We start from the raw sequence: 18,827 nt of genomic DNA on the forward strand, positions 1-18,827 counted from the left end.
GAAATTACCCTTTGCAGTTAATTGTCCTTGTCTATACTCACAGTTCAAAACCTGGTTTACAGACATACTCAGCAGAGTTACATAATTTATAGTAAATAGACCATTTCTGAAATGCACAAAATTGCTTAATGGATTTGCTCTCTGAGGTGGACACAGGACATTATGAAGTCTTGCTTTCAGTGGCTGAAGAGTGCAGTTAAAAAGACAGAATTCAATAATAGGGACTATTACGATTTTTCCACTGAAATGTGAGAAGAATACTTGGTTTTTTTCCAAATTAAGGTAATACATAGTTACTTTAAGCCAAGAGGTTGAAAGCCGTGGATTCTCACTCTGAAATGCTGCATGATGGTGTGTTACAGAATGTGTACCCAAACCACGGCTAAATGAAATCACCATTCATAAACTTAGGAAGACCTCATTGTCTTCAGTTCACTGAGGCAGCAAACTGCACTGGGTCCCTCAGAAAGGCTGGGACATGATGAACTGAACCCATTCACTCCTCCATGACCCATCAGTCACTGGATTTGAATAGTGATGCTATAAACTCCTCTTACATTGTGATTTATTCTCCTCAGAAAATATAAAATCTTGAAAGTGTTTAAGGGTTCTTGAATTTAACGTTTCCTACACACGCTTCCAAGTCTCATTTGCTTGTTATAAATGTGCCAAGGAATGTACTGAATGAAAACAAAACCAACCAGGTTCTCCAAAACAACATGTCTTTTCTCATAAATACAGAGATTAATGTACTGTACTTCATCCCTATTAACTGTCGTTCACCGAGTAGAGAGCAGTAATTATTCATTCAAGTTTAATTTTACACAGTGCAACTAAATGAAAAAAAAACCTTCCGAAGTTGCAACAGCAAATTTAAATGGTGGGTCTGAAACACCAGCTACTTGGAGGCATGTATATGTTGTACACTTGCATGACATGTGCACCCCTCCAGGGAAAGCCCAGGGCTGGGCCAGGAACACAGAGATGCTTGGGGCTTATGCAGCCTGCAGACTTTTCAAAGCCTCTCTCTAGAGATTTCTTGAGGACCCAGCATGTTACCTCCCAAATCTGCAGTGCCCTGAGTCCTGAGCAGTGTTAGTACCCCTCCTGCGTGGAGGCAAAGCTCTGGGAAGTCCCCTTACCCCTGCTCTCACAGTGCCCAGAGCATCACTGAAAAAAGGAACGCCGTAAATTACAGTGGGAACCACTTGGGTACATTTTGCACTTGTCATGAGGAAAGGGAAGACAAGAGTCAGGATTTGGATACTGCTGCATTAAAGCTGACAGGAACATGGGTGTAAGGATTTGAGGACTGAAAGAACTACGGAGTCCAGGAGGACACGTGCAGGGTGTTGCTGACAGGCATAATTTTTGCTGAAATAGCTACACTGGTATCATCCTAAATATGCAGAAAATTTTGTACATTATGTACAAAATATTTGTATGAAATATGTACAAAAATTTGCTGGTGTATTATGTACGTATGTCTGTACATAAAATATATGTATATATTCATGCATGTTTGTATATATACTTAGAGATTATTTCTATACACTATTCCATCTTTTATATTACAATAACTCTTCATACAGAAGGCTGGGGGCAGATGTTCTCTGCAGCCTCGCACTATGGACTGACATGCCAATTTGTGAGACAGCAGCTCTCGCCTGGACCTTTCAGGCAGAAAAAAATCTTAAGGGCCTTATGAAACTGCCCAGGAGCTTGCAAAGGGAATGAAAAAGTCCTTGGACTCAGAGAGGAAAGATGTTTGTTAAACAGTGTCTCAGAACCCATATAAGGCAAAATGTATCCTTCTCCAGATGGGGACAGAAAGTGAGCTAAGAAATATCCTAGTAGATATAAGAACTTGATGGGGCCTTTGGGAGGAAGTTTGGACAGACAGTGAAAGAATAAATTCTTGGTGGAAAACAGCACTGAGGGAAAACACATAAAAGGGAGCAAGATTACTTCTTAAGGTGATAAGGTGTTCTTCTGTGCTGTGCAGTCCTAGCTAATAGACCAGCTATCCTTCCCCCCATTTTAAAACATCTCCAAAGTCCCATCAGTCGCACTAGCAAAAGACAGACATGATGAATAATGTGGGCTTTCCATCATGTTATATTCAAATTTTCTGTTGCTTATGAAAAGCAAAGGCTAACTTTGTTGCAGAATGAGTAAAACTGTATCATGCAGAGAAAACATTCATCAGATCAGCTCAGGTACCAATAGCCATGAAGTGATGACAGCATGCACAGGAGTGGAGGTCAGTGACCAAATATAAAGTCCCTGCAGCCATAATTACATATACTGGGATGTGTATTCATAGAAATACACCTGTCTGTGTCTATACATCTGTGGTGAAACCTCTGGCTGCAGAACAGATCTATCTCAAACTGATGTCAAAATCCAGTGAGCAAGGAGGGAATCAGCTCCTGTTACACAGAGGAGCACACAGTCCTGTCATGGTTCAGACGTAGGTAAACTCTGTAGCTCCTTGCCATGGGATGTCAGGGCTGGTTGCAAAAGTTTACAAAATGATGGGATGTATTCATAGAAGAAAATCTATCTGTGGCTATTAAACACAAAAGATTTCCCTCTGGGTGAGGAAGATCTTACAACACAATTCAGTGGAGGGTTGGAGAATATTCTGGGGAAGTATCAATGTTTACTTACTTCTCTTTCCTACTTTCTCCTGCACAACCACTATTGGCCATTTTTGGAGACTAGCTACTGGGCTGGCTGGATTTCTGGACTGAGCTGATACAGCTCTTTATGTCTGAAGAGGGGATGTGGAGAAGATGGGGGTGATGTAGTGGTGCAATTCATCAGCTGCCCCCTGCCATCTGGGACATCATTGCTTCCTGTAAGCACAGCCTATGATGTGCAGAGATGACTACTAGACTGTGAGAGAGGTCTCCTTGCCTCTGTCAATGTTTTAGCCAAAACTTTAGCCTTTTCTGGGGCATCCAGAAGGGCCAGACATCCCTGGAAAGTCAGATCAGAGCTGAGCACTGACCAGTCAGAAATCCAGGTCTACAGGACTCCACATTAACATGTGAAAAGGCAGAATGATGAGAGAAAACAGCATTTCTAGAGTTTGAAAGACTGTCAAAATAGTCAGCAAAGAAACAGTAAGAAGAGACTGTGCCAAAGAGCTAAGTCCACGCTGGCAAAGGTACTTTCCATTATTTAATACAGTGCAACCTTCCCCATCTGCACCTAGAAATGCAAAGAAATTTACCTTTCTTTCATTTGTGATTGCTACAAGAAGAGCAAAAGGGGTGTGTGTGTGTGTATATATATATATATATATATCATCCCCTTGTCTCTCTCACTGTTAGTGCAAGTCTCCTAGTACTTCATATCCTTCTAGAAGCCCCAGCTCCTGGATACAGGGTATCTCCGTTTTGATTTTATACATAAATAAGTTTCTATCTTTCCTGACTTAGGAAATAAACTTGAAAGCATGACCATTCCCACCATCTTCAAAACTCATAAGCAGTCAGATTACCTCCAACCGTTAGTCTGATTTAAAAGAAATATATCATAGGATTTTTAAATAATTTTCCTTTTCTTGTGCTGCCAGGACTTTTGAGTCCCTAGATTTGGCAGTGAAGCATGCAGGTCTAATTCAAAAACATTTCAATTCAGTGAAAGGAATCTTTCTGACATTGAAGGCTGCAGATCACATCTATAACACACCAGCTGGCACTAAATTAGGATTGATGTTTCTTATTATAGTTAACTGTCATTCAGATAGAGACAAAAATATTTTAAATTTACAAAATAATGTGAAAAATTGAATCTTCCCTTCAAGTCTGTCAGTACAAACTAGTAACACTTTTGAACAAGCATCAGTAGGACTAAATTTTACATGGCACTACATATGCCAACTCAGACCTGGAAGATACAACTTATTCCAGGGCATGCGCTTAAGATGAACTGCACAGTGCAGAGCAGCACGTCACATTGTTTCTCAGATAAGTAATCCTTCAAGTATTTTGTAAAATACTCTGAAATTCAGCACTTAAAAAACAACCTCCATCACATGAATTATTGCAGTCCTGCTAGGTGAAAAAAAACTCAATTCTTTCCTTTATGAATCTTTTTTGTGTTAGTTAATTTAGAGCTTTAACTCACTGGAACAAAACAGACTTTTCCTATAGGTGGAATGGGACACAGGCTGTTTGGTAAATTGCTACCAGGTGCATGTTACTAACCTGGGGAAACTCTCACAATTAGTCTGCCTTGGTTTCCTTCACATGAAAACAAAACAAAAAAAAAAAAAAAGCTCAGCATAAAATATCAGCAGCTGATCTGTCATATGGGCAAATTCTGCCACATCCATCTACTTGAGAAGAAACCCAACCTGCAACTAAACTAATTAAAATCACAGAACTAGCTACTAATACTATGAGATGGAATTGGACTGGGAGTTTTTCATGTCATACAGTGCATCACACACAGTCACTCTTGTCCTGCACAAAGCACATGACCAGTTGTGTAACAGCAAGGAAATTCAAAGTGCTGATGCATGGATCCTAAACACCAAATTACTAATGCCAGCGGGTGAGAGCTATGGAGCTCCTGGGGCTCCTGCTCACCTAAAGGGGAGCTGCTACTTGCTCAGCTTATAAAGAACTTTCCTCTGTAGGACACTTAGTCTTTTGACTTCCAAACACATGTAAGATTAGGAGTAGGAAAAGACTCATCCCTATTTTCAGCTGTCATACCAAATTCAAAACATGCTCTTGTTTTCCTTAACTCCTCTGATACTGTGTAATATCCCTTTCCCAGACCAAACATTTGGAAATAATTAATGAAGCAGACCTTTAATAAGCGAAACTCTGATTTGCCTAAAAACAATAAATCCAATAAGCAACAGATTGCTCTGGGACTATATGCAGAACATGCTGAGAATTAACATGCAACACATAAAGGCAAATAACAATTTAACTGAATAATATGAGATCAGGACCCTAAGTGTGTCTGAAACATGAGATGTTAAATCTATATTCATTCTGTTTTGGCTATCAAAATTAAATTCATTCAGCAGCAGCCCCCACTAGGATTTCACTGCTCGATATATTTTCTATTGTTATGCAGTTCGAGCAATATTTTTGATCAATTCCTACAATCAACATTTGAACACGGTGGGTCATTATTTTTCTGCTGGCAAAATGACTTCTTTAAACTTTGTTAATCAATGTGCCTGGTTTAAGTTACTGTACAACTCATGCAGTCAGCTGTGCAAATAGTGGGAGCAGCTTCCAGAGACACTTGGTTGGCATTTTCACTTATGTGAAACTCCTCACCAAGAGCAAATTCAGGTTAATTGCAGCTGAGTGAATTGTTAGGTGCCCTCTGCTAGCAGATGCCTCGTTTCATTAGCTTGGGGGACTTCAAACCCCCGGCCCTTCCTGAGACTTCTCTGCTAATAACACCTCCCCATGCAGAGCAGTGGCAGTTAAATTGTTTACTCCTGCTTGAGATGGTGGAAAATTACTGATGTGCCTTCTCAGGGTCGCCTCACTTGCTAGGAAAGTTTTGATAATTAGAGACTAGACTATTTGCCCTTCTCCATTATCCTGGCAACTGCAGATGAGTTATGTTAAAATGACGGGATCTTGCTGTCTCCAGTGAAGCAGCATCCCATCACATCAGCTCTGTGTGTGGTGTGCCCTCTGCTACAGCAGCAGTCAGTACCTGCAAAAGGTGGGAGACCGTCCTCAAGAAATTGAGGCAACTAATGAGGAGAACATAATGGAGCACCTGGGTATCTTCATTAATGAGTCCTATAAACTGTGGATCTACAACTGGATTCATTCTCTTACTGTACCGATTACTGCAATGCTCATTACTGTAGCAGCTGGGCATTTAATTATTCACAAATGAGAACAAAACCAAACCAGGGGAGAACAAAATGTCACAGTGCTGCAAGTTGCCCTGTCAATCACTGGGTTTCGCCTGCTTTTGAGCACAAGAAAGACCAAAACTGGGGCTGTTGCACCAGGAAAACTGCTGCTGAACAGGATGTTTTTCTCCACAGCGGAGCCTGCAGAAAGCACCTAGACAGGATGTCAAGAATCCTGAGGACACCATTTTGGCAGGCAGGGAGGGTGGATGTGTCAACCCACCACGGCTGTGAGGGAAGGGAATGTGCTGAGGGAAGATGGAGAAGAGGAAAAAGCAGGAACATCGTGGAGGGATTCATGATGGGATCTAAGTGAGCACAAAGCCCTGCACTTCGGACCGAAGCACAAATGTAAGAGATGGAAGATGCATGTTCTTAACCCATTTTGGTGTCTACCTCATTCACTTCTCTAGAATATTCCACTTTTATGAATACACCCAAACTTCCACCTGCAGGTGAGCATGGTAAAAAAAGAAACAGACACACTTTCTCTCTCTCTTTCAGCAAGGTAAGTAACACTACCATATTAAACAATCCTACACTATTAAAAGAGTACCTGCAAAGTACCAGTTACAGAGCAAACTGAGGAAACGGATGGCTCTCCAAGGAGCAGAGGCTGTCTGACAGCATGTCCTGCCACCGTCCTGCTCCCATCGAGAAAATTAATGAGGACAAGTTTCCAAAGGATACTTACCCCGTTTCCAATCTAGGTTACTGCTGGGGGATGTAGAAGACAGACAGATTGGTAGTACAACCCCAGAACTTGACTAGGAAACCCAGTGTAATGGCAGATGCTTGAAGTATGCAAAGCAGGCTAGAGAGGCTTTCACGTCAGGCAGAGGTCTTTAAACCTGGTCTCCCTCTTAGGCAGATTCACTTTCCTTGCACTTGAACTTCTCAAGGCAGAACAGACCGATAAAAATTATGTTCTTCACCATCTGATCTGCAGTCCCTATTTCAGGTGCCACAGCTGCCACTATATAAATGTCTTTGCAACTTCATCTGGGAGAGATTTTCTTCCACAAGTGAATTTTTAGGATATGACATCTCATAATTACTCAGTTCACTATTCTGTTAAACAATCTGTCAGAGTATGAAAAAACTCTTCAGCGTGCTCTATGAGTAGAAGAAGCAGTTTATTTTGCTTTAAGTTACATTTACACACTCTGCCAATCCCTGTAGTACAAAATGAACATAGCTCTGAGTCATGGGATTGCATGTCAGCATCCATGGCAGAATCAAAGGCACTTACAATAATTAAAGGTAATTCATATTAACTAGATATGGTTAAAGGTCTCTCCAGCCAAATGGAGAATAACATAGATACTAGATTTACCATATCTTCAAGGTAGAAGCAAAAAGTTCTTACTGTCATTCCAAGCACACAATATTCATTAGTAAATGCAATAAAGTTTTGCATGTAGTCCATTGAGTGATGGCTTCTAGTTCAGTAAATTACATATTTATTGTTTGTTTCCATCATAATACCCAGAAAACCTTTTATTTGTTTAAATGCTGCTACTTACTCTTAAAAGCTTTTGGTTTTTAAATAGCCATAAGCAAATATAAGATATTGTCACTGAGATTAATAATAAAAATGAAATGATCCAGTGAGCTGAAATACAATGAATATTTTACTATGGAAATTGCAGATTTAGGAGCTTTCACCATAATGACTTCACATCTGAATATGGAAACAGATTCATTCTTACATTAAACCTCTCTTTAAATACTAGAATACAGAAAGCTGCATCAGGTGTTTCGAAAGAGCATGGATGTGCATTTTCCTGAGTTCATACTCTCCAGCTGGTGGGACCTGTGTTATGCCCTCGGGAAGCCGTCCCCATGCAGTCCCATCCACACCTGCACACTGCCCAGTCCCACCCCAGTGCAGGACACATATACACAGGCTTGTACAGCAACATGTCAGAAGGCTCCTTCGGCTATGTGCTTGTCCTCATCTCTTCTCTCCTCCCCCTCGCTACCATCTGGGAAGGAGCTGAAGCCTTGATTCACAACCAGTATTGACTCCACTTGTCTGCCCACTTCCCACACGCCAGCGAAATTCCCAAGCGTAACACTCCTCTCCCAGTGATCATCCCCATGAGATACGAGAGACCCATGGAGCCCTCTGGAGCCACCCTTACAGGCAAGAAGTGGTACAGAGCCTCAATGGGTTGTGAGAGGTGCCCTAGGACAAGGCCACCCACTAGTTTTGTGCTCAGGGAGCCACAGCTCTGGTTTAAGAGAAGGCAAATAGCTAATATTCAACAGGAGACCAGTTCTATAATAAATGGGTCTATTTTAAACAGGCAGGACAGACTATGGATGGTTTTCATGCAGAGACATCAGTTATTCCTTACAATCTTCTACCTCTGAGGATGATTCCTGACTCGACATTAGTGCTGGGCACTCAGTCCGACCACCCACAACACCTCTCCCAATCCAGTACAAGCTAGTGAGGAGAATGCGTAAGGCTCTCTCTCACCCACTGCTGGCAAACCAGACACCACAGTGGGGTGATGGGTAATCACCACAGATGGGTGATTAATCTGGAGCTCCCCCAGTACTCAAACTTCTCATGACTGGCTGGCTAGATGGTGCATACCTATTTCTTTGCATAGTCAGATCAGACTATTTATTTTCTGTAAAGCCCGTTCACTACAAGCAACAATTTTGCTTCCTTGTACAGACAATTTGCAGGTGTTATTCTGGGCTAGAATACAGACAAATGAAAATCCCAGTGGAGGTTAATGTGGAAATCCTCCTGAGAGACTAATACAAAACAATGTGCATTTCCTCTACCAGGCTATTTAAAAGATGTCAAGCACACAGATGCCACTCTCTTGCTCAGAAACACTGTAACTGTGACCAGCGAGCCATAATGGTTAGAAAGAGCATTCCCAATGGCATAATAGATGAAGGGTTTGCTCCTAGAGTAGCATCTCTGGAGACAGGATGTCTCCATCTCATGACAACCACTAGCCTCTTGTAGTCCCAGCTGATGTTAGGCAAGACTAGTTAGTATTCAAAGCTAAGCACAAGGCAAATATATCCAAGCCACCAGCATTTCAAAAGAGATCACAGTACCTAAAATAGCCACCACCTCGTCGTCCTGGATGACTTCTAGAGATCCCGAGACCACAAAGCAAAGAGCATCAACACTTTCCCCAGCATGATAGATGAGGTCCCCCGGGGCGCAATGGATCGTCTGAAACTCCACAGCCAGGGCTCGCAGGCAGCCGTCGCTGGCCAGCCGGAAGGCAGGGTGCTCGTTAAAAACTTTCCGGTTTAGATGCACACAAATATCTGCTCTCATGTCCTTTGGGCAAATTGAGAGAACCTGAATAAAAGAAAGATGAAAAATAATCAGCTGGGAATATGACACCAGGCCAGCGCGTGCTTTATGAAATAACTGGATGGATGGATCTTAAGATCTGTCTGGGTGGATCCTGAGATCCATCCATCCATCCAGTTATTTCATAAAGCTTCTGGTGGGAGTTTTATCTTGATTTGGGGTAGTCTTTTTCTACCCATCTACTGCTTTCACTGCAGCTGAAAGGGTGATGTGGAAGAAGGGACTTCTCTGTTATACTGTTCTCATTCCTAAGTTTTCACACTTGTTTTCCAGAATTGCAGGTGGCACTACTATGTTTGTGGATATCCCTCCAGACTTGGTGCCCAGACTATCCGCCCGCTGCTACGCTCAATCCCTGTAGGAGCACAGAACGGACGCTCAGAGCTGAAGGAGATTGAAGACATGCACAGATGGACCATTCACAATAGAAAACACAACATTTTGCTCACATCCAGAAAACCTAGGCTTCCAAAGTCTTGATGTAGATGACCACTTACCGACACGTATCCAAACACACCTAGGGTTTAGTTTCAGTGCCATACAGACATATAATAAGTAACCTGCCCTGGAGGGCTTACAGACTAGAAAATCCAAAGAGTCTGAGATTAGAGCAAAAAGAAAGTATTATGAAACCTCATGAAATGTAAAGTAAAGGTGAGTGAAAAACTGTCCTGTGAACATGAAGATGTCTTCACAGTGGATCAATTAAATAAGACCTTCAATCAATTTCTTACCTTAAATAGCTTTCCCTACTGAAATAGGAACACAAATACACCTGAAGAAAGTGAAAACGTGTGGGTCTTGTTAGGTTTGTAAACTTTAATATTTGCACATCCTCCTAAACATGCTAATGTCCTTATAACCCTAAAATGCATGGTAGCTAATTGCACTGAGAAACATATAAATCCTTTCAAAGCTTTCCTAGGATAAATAATAGAAAAGAGTATGAAATTAAGAGCACTCTATAAGTCTCATATAAAGAAGACTGCAGATCAATAGTACTGATTAATTTCTCATCATGGAATTAATCTGGCAGCCTGTTCTGCAGACAATGTGGGAGACAGGGACACTTGGTCAATGTGTTGACTACCACTGAATAGTAGCAAACAGAGGGAGGCTCTGGTAACCCTGACTAAGCTTTGAGGCAAATGGTCATGTTAATATTGAAGTAAAGCCACGACTTTCATTTCTGTTTAATGCAGAAGAGGTATAAAACATATTATTGTAAAGTATTACTAAAGGTCCTAAAGCATAGAATAGTAAAATAGTAAACAATTTCTAGTTTAATAATAACACTTAGTCCCTTTCTTATTTCAACAAATCAAAGTCCCTTTGTGGTCAAAGATAAAATGAATGAAAAAAAGGTGATGTAGAAGTTATTCTCCTATCTTCTGTACTTTGACAATCTGAGGCTAGAAGGGGTTACTGACTCATCTACGCTAACTTCTTGCATTCATAATTTTCATATCAATCCCAGAATACCTGGTAAAATTATAGCCTAGAAGGCCTTGATTTAATGTTTTCAAATTATACAAGTAAGTTGTTCCAATGGACAGCTACTCTCTCTTTTAAAATATGCTGTTTCTGAATGGATTTTTAAAAAATTTTCAGCCAACAGCCAGTGGATTTCACCATGTTGCTCAGATAAAACATCTGCAGTCACTGGAAAACTCTTCCACATGTAGATGTTTATAAAATGTGACCAGGTCATGTCTTGATCTCACCTTGAATAAACAAGAGAGATGATACTTCTGCCTAACATTATGAAGGACAGTATCTCTTTGGAAACTTCCCCATAGCACGAGGTTTTCTCACTTGCTACCACCTTCCCAGATCTATCAGATAATTAGTTTTTATTTAACACAAAATGAGTCAATTTGGCTTAATGCTATTTTTCTGTAACAAAATATTGTATAGAACACATTCAAATACCTTGCATAAGTCTTTTATCAAAAAAAATAATAAACACATTTGACAAGACATTCTCCATAAACCATCATTTGCATTAGTACTAATGTCTTGTCTGAGTCACTGTTGACCATATCCCATATCACATTTTCATAATTTTATTGGGGGAAAATGTCAATTTTACAGACTTATACTTACCTGAGTCATTCCATTTACCATTAGAAACAGGGGCACACCTTAGTTTTTCCAGTAAAAAACAAAAACTACTTTTGAAAGTGACTGTTTCACCTCAGCCCTACTTCTGGATCAAACAGAAAGCTCGTCTTTATTATAATAAAATAGAAACATGCCATCTTTCTTCTTCTCAATAGTATTTAATGAAAAATTCTTTTGTATCACGATTGATGATTTTAAAGATTTTTATCTACTCTTGGGCCTAAATCATGGTTAGAAGTTTTTTACATCCCTTTAATACTTTCAGTAATGTAAGTGCTTTTGACTTAACAAGGCCATAAGCTATGAATTCTCAAACACTGCTCTTAAGAAAAATGTGTGTATTCATACATGACTGATTTCTAAATTTTCTCTTTTAAGCTTCCAAACTACAGGAAAAATTGGTTAAACTATTGCAGAGGTTGTTACTGTAAGATTTGGAGATGTTCCGGGACCGTTTGTTTTTTGGAGTGTAAATTAATTGTGTCCCTCAAGAATAGAAGCCACTTGGATGCAAAGCAGCATATTGTTTCCTCACAAATACAGTTTAATACAGAGTATTAAAAGTGAGCACACAAAGTATTCTCCTTTTACAGACACAACATACATATCTATCAACACACACTGTAACATGAAGAGACAGAAAAAATTTCATTGCACAGAAAAATCCAGTCTTAGAAAGCATAATTCAGGAATTTTCTGATGTCATGATAAAGTGATTCTCCTAATGACATATTACTGTATGGAGATATATGGAGGTATCACTTATCAACTAGTACAGCAGTAAATGAGTAATGATCCAAGAGTTAGCCAGGAACAAATATTTTTTATTTCAGTTTTCTTGTCTGCTACGCTGCAAGTACTGAGAACAGAGGATGAAACAGATGACAACTAAAAGAAATACTTAATATTAAAAGATTTGGCAAAGGAGATTTGATAAAGATAAATTTAGATATACGTGGGGAAAAAAAAAGAGCAAAGATAGATAATAGCAATATTCAGCTATGCGTTTACTGCATGCTCCAAGCACAGGACTTTATGAGCCCCAACCTGACTTTGCAGCACTTCTTTTTGTGTTTACAAATACCAACATCATGAATTCAGGAGCCTCGCAGATGCCACCAGCTTCTCTATCAGTTGTACTGTAGAAAGGCATTGTTGGTGACACAGATTACAGTATGTACTAATTTTCCTGCTTCCAAAGAAGACACATAATGTAATACAGGATCACACAGAAGCATTTGGAAGCTAATGATAAATAGTCCGAAGACCCTAAGAGCAGAAAATGAGAAAATGAGCACTTCAAATTCAGGTAAATACTCTTCTGAAAATGATCCCTTATTAATAATATGAGACTTCAACATTCTTACTGTGAAATGCTCTTACTGAGATCTCAGCATTTTTAAGGCAACATGCAACTAATGAGATAAAAACTAGTAGCAACGTGGTTGTATTTGAGTCCATATGGTATACAGATGCACACACATGGGTGTAAAAGAGAAATTCAATTTAAGGGAGAGGATATCCTGTAACGCTAAATCTTTTGTTTCACTGTTAGGGAAATGCCTTCAACACTTCATATTGGTAGAACTGAAGTTCAGCTGGGACATCTGTTCTAGTCTGTGTATTCTTTCAGCAGTGTATCAAAAACCACCAAGACAAATTTCTGAAGAGGAAATTTCCTTAGAGATTTCAAGACCTTTCTCAGTGAAACCTACAGTTTATAAGCAAGGCAGGATATTAAGGTTGCTGACTGCAATGCTTTGCTAACTGATGGTTTTGGAGCACACAACTTGGAGCAGGCAGTCTGCAGGGACCAGATGCTTGTGCTGCTACAGAAGTTGCTCCATAATATATCTGTAGCCACAGACTTCTCAGTCAGCTTTCCCATATGCATCCAAACAGCATGAAAGAACAGAACCTGCTACATTTTGGTGCAAAATCTGAGGAGAAAGTTGAACTCTACCCAGAGGAAAATGTTCGCTGGCTGTATATGCTGTATTTCTACAAGAAAAGGAGCAAGGCTCCACACCACATATGAACAGTACACATGTATCCACAAAGACCTGAACCACTGCAAAGCTGAGAGAGGAGAAAGTAAAGCCCAGAATAACATTTATCACTTCCCTTCTCTGCACAGAAAATGAAACTTCCTAAAAATAAATCAGTATAAAACAATTGCTGAGCTCTGCCACCATCACCTTGGCACCCACCTGATAAAAACCCTAACACAACAACACCCAGTGCAGAAATTCAACACTACTGTCATCTCTAGAGCACCCTATGGCATACCTAAAATGCTGACAGTGAGTGAAAAGCTTGTAGTTGCTGTTAGAGACTGGGAAAGGCAGTAACCAGCTCTGGAAGATTCACAGGGAATTGGCACAAAACATCTCACTATCTTTTCAGCTCAAGATCTATAAGGCGGGGGACTAAAATTCCCAAGAAGGCTCTATCTGATTTTTTTTTTTTCCTCTCTCCCATCCATTTCCTCAGCATGCTCAGGCAGTTTAAGATAAGCCCCTTGAACAGCTCAAAAAACTCTCAGGGAGCAGAGATTATAAAGAACTCAAAGAAAAGTAAATGAATCAAAACAAAAACTGTACAGATAAAGAGTGTGTCCAAACAATATCTTTTAGGATGGCTTTAAGTATTTAAAAAAAAAAAAAAAATCTTCCCTAGCTGGAAAACACAACAGTATGTCTTAGCAGATATTACAGAATCTGTTAAGACTTGTTAACAAAAAGGGCAGAGGTCAGGGAATCATGAATGCTTTTTATTTGCAATTCTCTTTCAGCACACAGGATTCTTACTTTCTTGGGGTTGTAGCTAGGGGATATATTGACTGATATTCAAGCAAAGAACTTAGTCTTAGTGGTGGAATAACAAGGACTGTTTTCTAAATGCATAATGGAACAAATATTGAGATACTAAAAAAAATCAGCTATGACAATAAATAAAATAAACTCCTCCAACTTCTAATCAGCTATAGGCCACAGACAGGTCTTTCTATTTTTTGGAGAAAGGCCACTCTGGGTTTTCAGACATATTCAGTAGTCATAATCAAGGTCAGTTCTTTGCAAAAGAACACAATACCAAAACCCTCTACGCAACTGACCAAGTTATTCAGATTTTTAGAAGGATTTGGCAATATGAGTGTTGAATTCTTTTGCAGACCTGGCTAAAAGTGTTACATTTGGCGCTGTACATGAGGCCAAAGAGACAAAGGTAAGAAAACAGCTGACTGACAAATCACAGAGCATTTTCCTGTAATAATCAGGTAATTTTGTGAGTAACTCAAAGAAGATTTATGGAACTGAGCACTTATTAACCCTGCATGCATTAGGGTAATCATTAATACATCACTGAATATCTTGGCATCAAGAACTGAATTTCGACAGCTCTGTTTTAATTGCACTAAAATCCAAGGTCACTTGGATTTAAATGCTCAGGAATCAAGATCTGAAAATCAAGTCTAATAAGTTGAGTTTGGCTTGTTTTCTTTTTAACAACACAAGTGCTGATCAAAACGGTTAGATTTAGTGGTTTTTAACTGAGTAACAAGTATTAGAGACATTCAGAAATACCTAGAAATTGGCTCTAGATTACATTAAATTCACTATTGTCAACACAGATAGAATCTGGCTAAGGGTCTGAAATCATGGGAAGATGAAAGGCATCACCGAGTGTTTTAAGGAGTCGAGTGGTTCACCAGCACAGAGGCTGCTGGTTTGTCTAATGCACTGAAAAGATGACCCAAAGTAGCAGATCCCAGGTTGCCTAAGGGCTGTAAAGGCTTTATTGTTTTCAGTTTTGCTATAATATCTATCCCCAACACAATCATTAAATGACCTTCTAATGGGGCAAAGGATTGCAGACTACAGGGAATTCTATCATTAAAAATCAACTTTTTAGATAAAACAAAGAAAAATCAACATCAGAAAGAATACGGCATACATCAAAGAATCTCTCAAGTCACAAAATTTTTTGGAGTGGTAACTTCTGGCACAAAGGTCACCCTTGGAAGAATGAGGTCAACTAATGGATAATTTTACTTTGTGTTTCTGAAGTTAGCTTTATTTTTCTAACATGCAGCATTATGTAAAAACATTCAAGGGTGAAAGCATTAAGAAAACAGATATGGAGAAGACCTGCCCCTAGATGTGGTGTCTGGAACTGACAGCCCCTCCATCAGCTCCATCCCCTTGGTGGTAGTGCTCAGGAAAATGCCCGACCCATCCACTTGGGTACTTATTCCCCAGGAAATAAGCTCATGAGCTGCTCCATAGCCCTGGCATTTCCTCAAGCATGACAGGTTCATAGTTTAATCTGTATCAATCCCAAGATGAACACATCCAAGAGGCAGAGATAATTGTGGATAATCTTTCCTGGCTCTGCACAGTGCATACAGAGGTAAATAATCCATACCATCCACAAAGGTGAAACAGAAAGCCCCACTGGTGCACAGGCCCCGCTCTTGGACCCGTGTGAAGGACAGTGAGACCCTGACCGTCTCTCCTGCATCCCGCTCTCCAAAGAACCGTGGATTGCGACTGTACCTGGTCCTAGCTCAGCTCTGTGAGGTGAGGGAAGACTTCTTGTTCACCTCGTCCCGATCTGCAAGGAACGACCAACAACCCCGCCTCTACAACGAAACAAAAATACTTGTCCAAACGATTTTTACCTTCCCTTTTCAGCAGGGAATTGTATGTAGCTGTCACACCTAATTCTGTAGAAGTTTTCTTTGGCCACGGAGCTCGGAAGCCTTCTACCCCGGTCATCCATGAGGAAATCCAGCCAGCACTTACAGACACCTCTGTGTGATGGGACACTGTAGGAATGGCAGCCTGGTTCCCCTATCTGTCTCAGGCTATCACTAGTTATTACTACAGCTCCTGAAGACCTTATTAAGAGCAAACACGACTTAACTGCACTTTCCTTCCGTGGTTTAATGTTTAATAAAGTTACAACCTGTGTCTATAAACCCATCTCTCTTGTATGAAAGCTTAGTGGGCCAGAAGTGAATAATTTTAATACTGTGTTATTTTCTGATTATTTCCATTTCAGTCATTGCAATGTGGAATTGGCTCTCATTACTCGAATCACCATTGATGCTTAGGTTGAGACTAAATAGATTACTTTTTTCTCCTTCAACCTATGGCTTTTCTGAAGGAATTGACTGTTAAAACATGATAGACATTTATTTAATTTCTTTCTGAGAAATCCTAAGCCATACAACAACACAGAGGTCAAGATGAGAAAATCTTTGGGTTTTACTGACATTTCAGAATGTAATCACTAGATGAGACCATGTTAGCTAATGGTTGTTCCTCTTTCATCTATAATGACCTATTTCTTATAGAAGAGCTAATATCTATAAATTTTTCATTTGCTATCTAGAGATTTCAATGAAAACCAAGATATTTTAATTCAGTGTGTGTTTCATATATCAAATTATTACTCTAGAGGCTTTTTTCGGCTGCTTAAAAATGGCCATATACAGAGATTGTACTGCCTTTTTTTACCTCTCAAAAAAACAGGTTCTGCTGGATGAGAGATACTGTTTAGTATATAAAGGCTTCTTAGATTACCTCTGTTCATTATTATATGAATAACCCTCAAACCTGTAGCATTAAATGTAAAAAAAAAAATCCATCTTGTTTGAGCCACTGTTACACCAGGAGATAAGAGTCCATGTGCATGTATTACATACATCATCCCAGCTGTCAGAGGAGGGCTCTCATGTTTAAGTGATTTAAGATTATGGATCAGAGGCCACTTGCTTCCCCTTAAGTAATAATAATAAATACGCTAATGCTTTTAGTGTCACTGTTAATTCCTTATTTGTGAACACTCAGAGACAGGCTGAAGCACTGTGGTTTGAAGACAGGATTTGAAGATGAGCTGTTCCCAAGGAGAACAGGGAAACCACAACTGTATGCGTAAGGCACCATCACTTCAGTGTGGGAGAACAAGCCCTCTTCCATGTACAAGGAAAACAGACTGGGGCTTTAAGACAAAGTTCTGTTTGGGACAGCTTGCTCTTACAAGCAGCAAGGACTAGATCTTGATTTAACTTCTTCCACTTTGCCTTCAGTTCCCATCTAAGGACTCATCCTTACCGGTTTTAGGCAAGATCTTATTTGGGACTACACACTGAATGTGTCAGTCAAGGATAGATATTTGAGATCTGATGCAACAAATCTACACATGTTAAGTGGTAGTAACTTCAATCAAATTATTAACTCACATTTTAATTTCAAGCGTATTAATTTAAAATCTTTAGTTATCAAAGAAACATGTGCATATGTGTTTATTTTTCCTCCATCAAATGGCAAGAATTGTTCATCACTGTAGGAACGTACTGTAACACACATATAAGAAATTTCATTCTTTGTCAGTACATTAACCTTCTTGTTCTTTGAATTTGGATTTCAAAACAAAGCCATTTCAACATGCTGAGTGACTGAATGAAATGTATTATAAATTTGTGGCAAATGACATTGCAAAACACATTCCAGTGTGACAATGCAGATATATTTGGAAGTTTAGGATGTAATACTATATGCTAAGTTGAAAAACATCCTTGGATGATGGAAACTGTCTGATGGAAACTGAAAAGTTAAGAAATTCCTCACTAATTATCATGTGCCATGAGCACACGTGTTTTGCAAGATAATAAGAAGCTTATTGAAAAGTTCATAAAAATTAAGTAGAATGGGAAATCATGTGATGCAAAGATATCCAGACAACAAGACTGGTCAGAATCTCATTACTGGAGCTTTGAAAACAAGACTGGAAGAAAACCCTAAGGTCACGTCCAGGCTGTCAGACAAAGCAGTTCAGAGAAGCAATTCAAGACCTGGGGCAGTAATCTCCTATTCCAACCTACTCTGGAGCACTATGTGGATTTAGCAGCTCAGCTGCAGGTGCAATATAGTCCCATTACTGTGTCTACGGGAATAAATCTGGCTTGACTCTGTGTACCTTGGAGGTCCCTACAGTGCGTTCCCATCCACTTGCTGCTCTAGTGTTAGTACAGACGGATGCAATTTAAATGCAGAGGGTCTTACGACAGGGTTTGAAGGGGTAATGAAGGAACTAATGCAAGAGAAACAATCCAACCTACATGACTAATCTCTGGGAGTGTACCACTGTTTCTATAATTTTTCATCTTTTCTTACTTGTTTTGGTGAAGCACATCATAACATCCTTCTGAGTAGAGATAAAGGTAAGAAGGCTGCCTGGCTATGACACAGCTTTCCACCCTTTAGCTAAAACAAATCCTGACTTTGTCTAAGGTCCTGAAGCTGAAAGCAAACTGCCTGATCCTTACACTCATACAGACCCAGGGATGCTCAGTGCGGGCACTACAGGCCGCTGGTGCTGTTGGTTTTGCAGACTTGCAGGCTGTAAGGGATACAAAACACCAAA

General features: G+C 39.8%; 1 protein-coding gene across 1 annotated transcript in view; it reads right to left on the reverse strand.

Annotated features, from left to right (window-relative positions):
* Positions 1-18,827, reverse strand: part of KCNH5 (potassium voltage-gated channel subfamily H member 5) — a 161,842-nt gene that overhangs the window by 32,719 nt on the left and 110,296 nt on the right. Inside the window, exon 9 of the mRNA XM_074909325.1 lies at positions 9,005-9,257. Coding sequence (XP_074765426.1) covers positions 9,005-9,257 — 253 coding nt within the window. The remainder of the gene's footprint in view (positions 1-9,004; positions 9,258-18,827) is intronic.

Source organism: Athene noctua, chromosome 6, assembly GCF_965140245.1.
Source record: "Athene noctua chromosome 6, bAthNoc1.hap1.1, whole genome shotgun sequence".
NCBI lineage: Eukaryota > Metazoa > Chordata > Aves > Strigiformes > Strigidae > Athene > Athene noctua.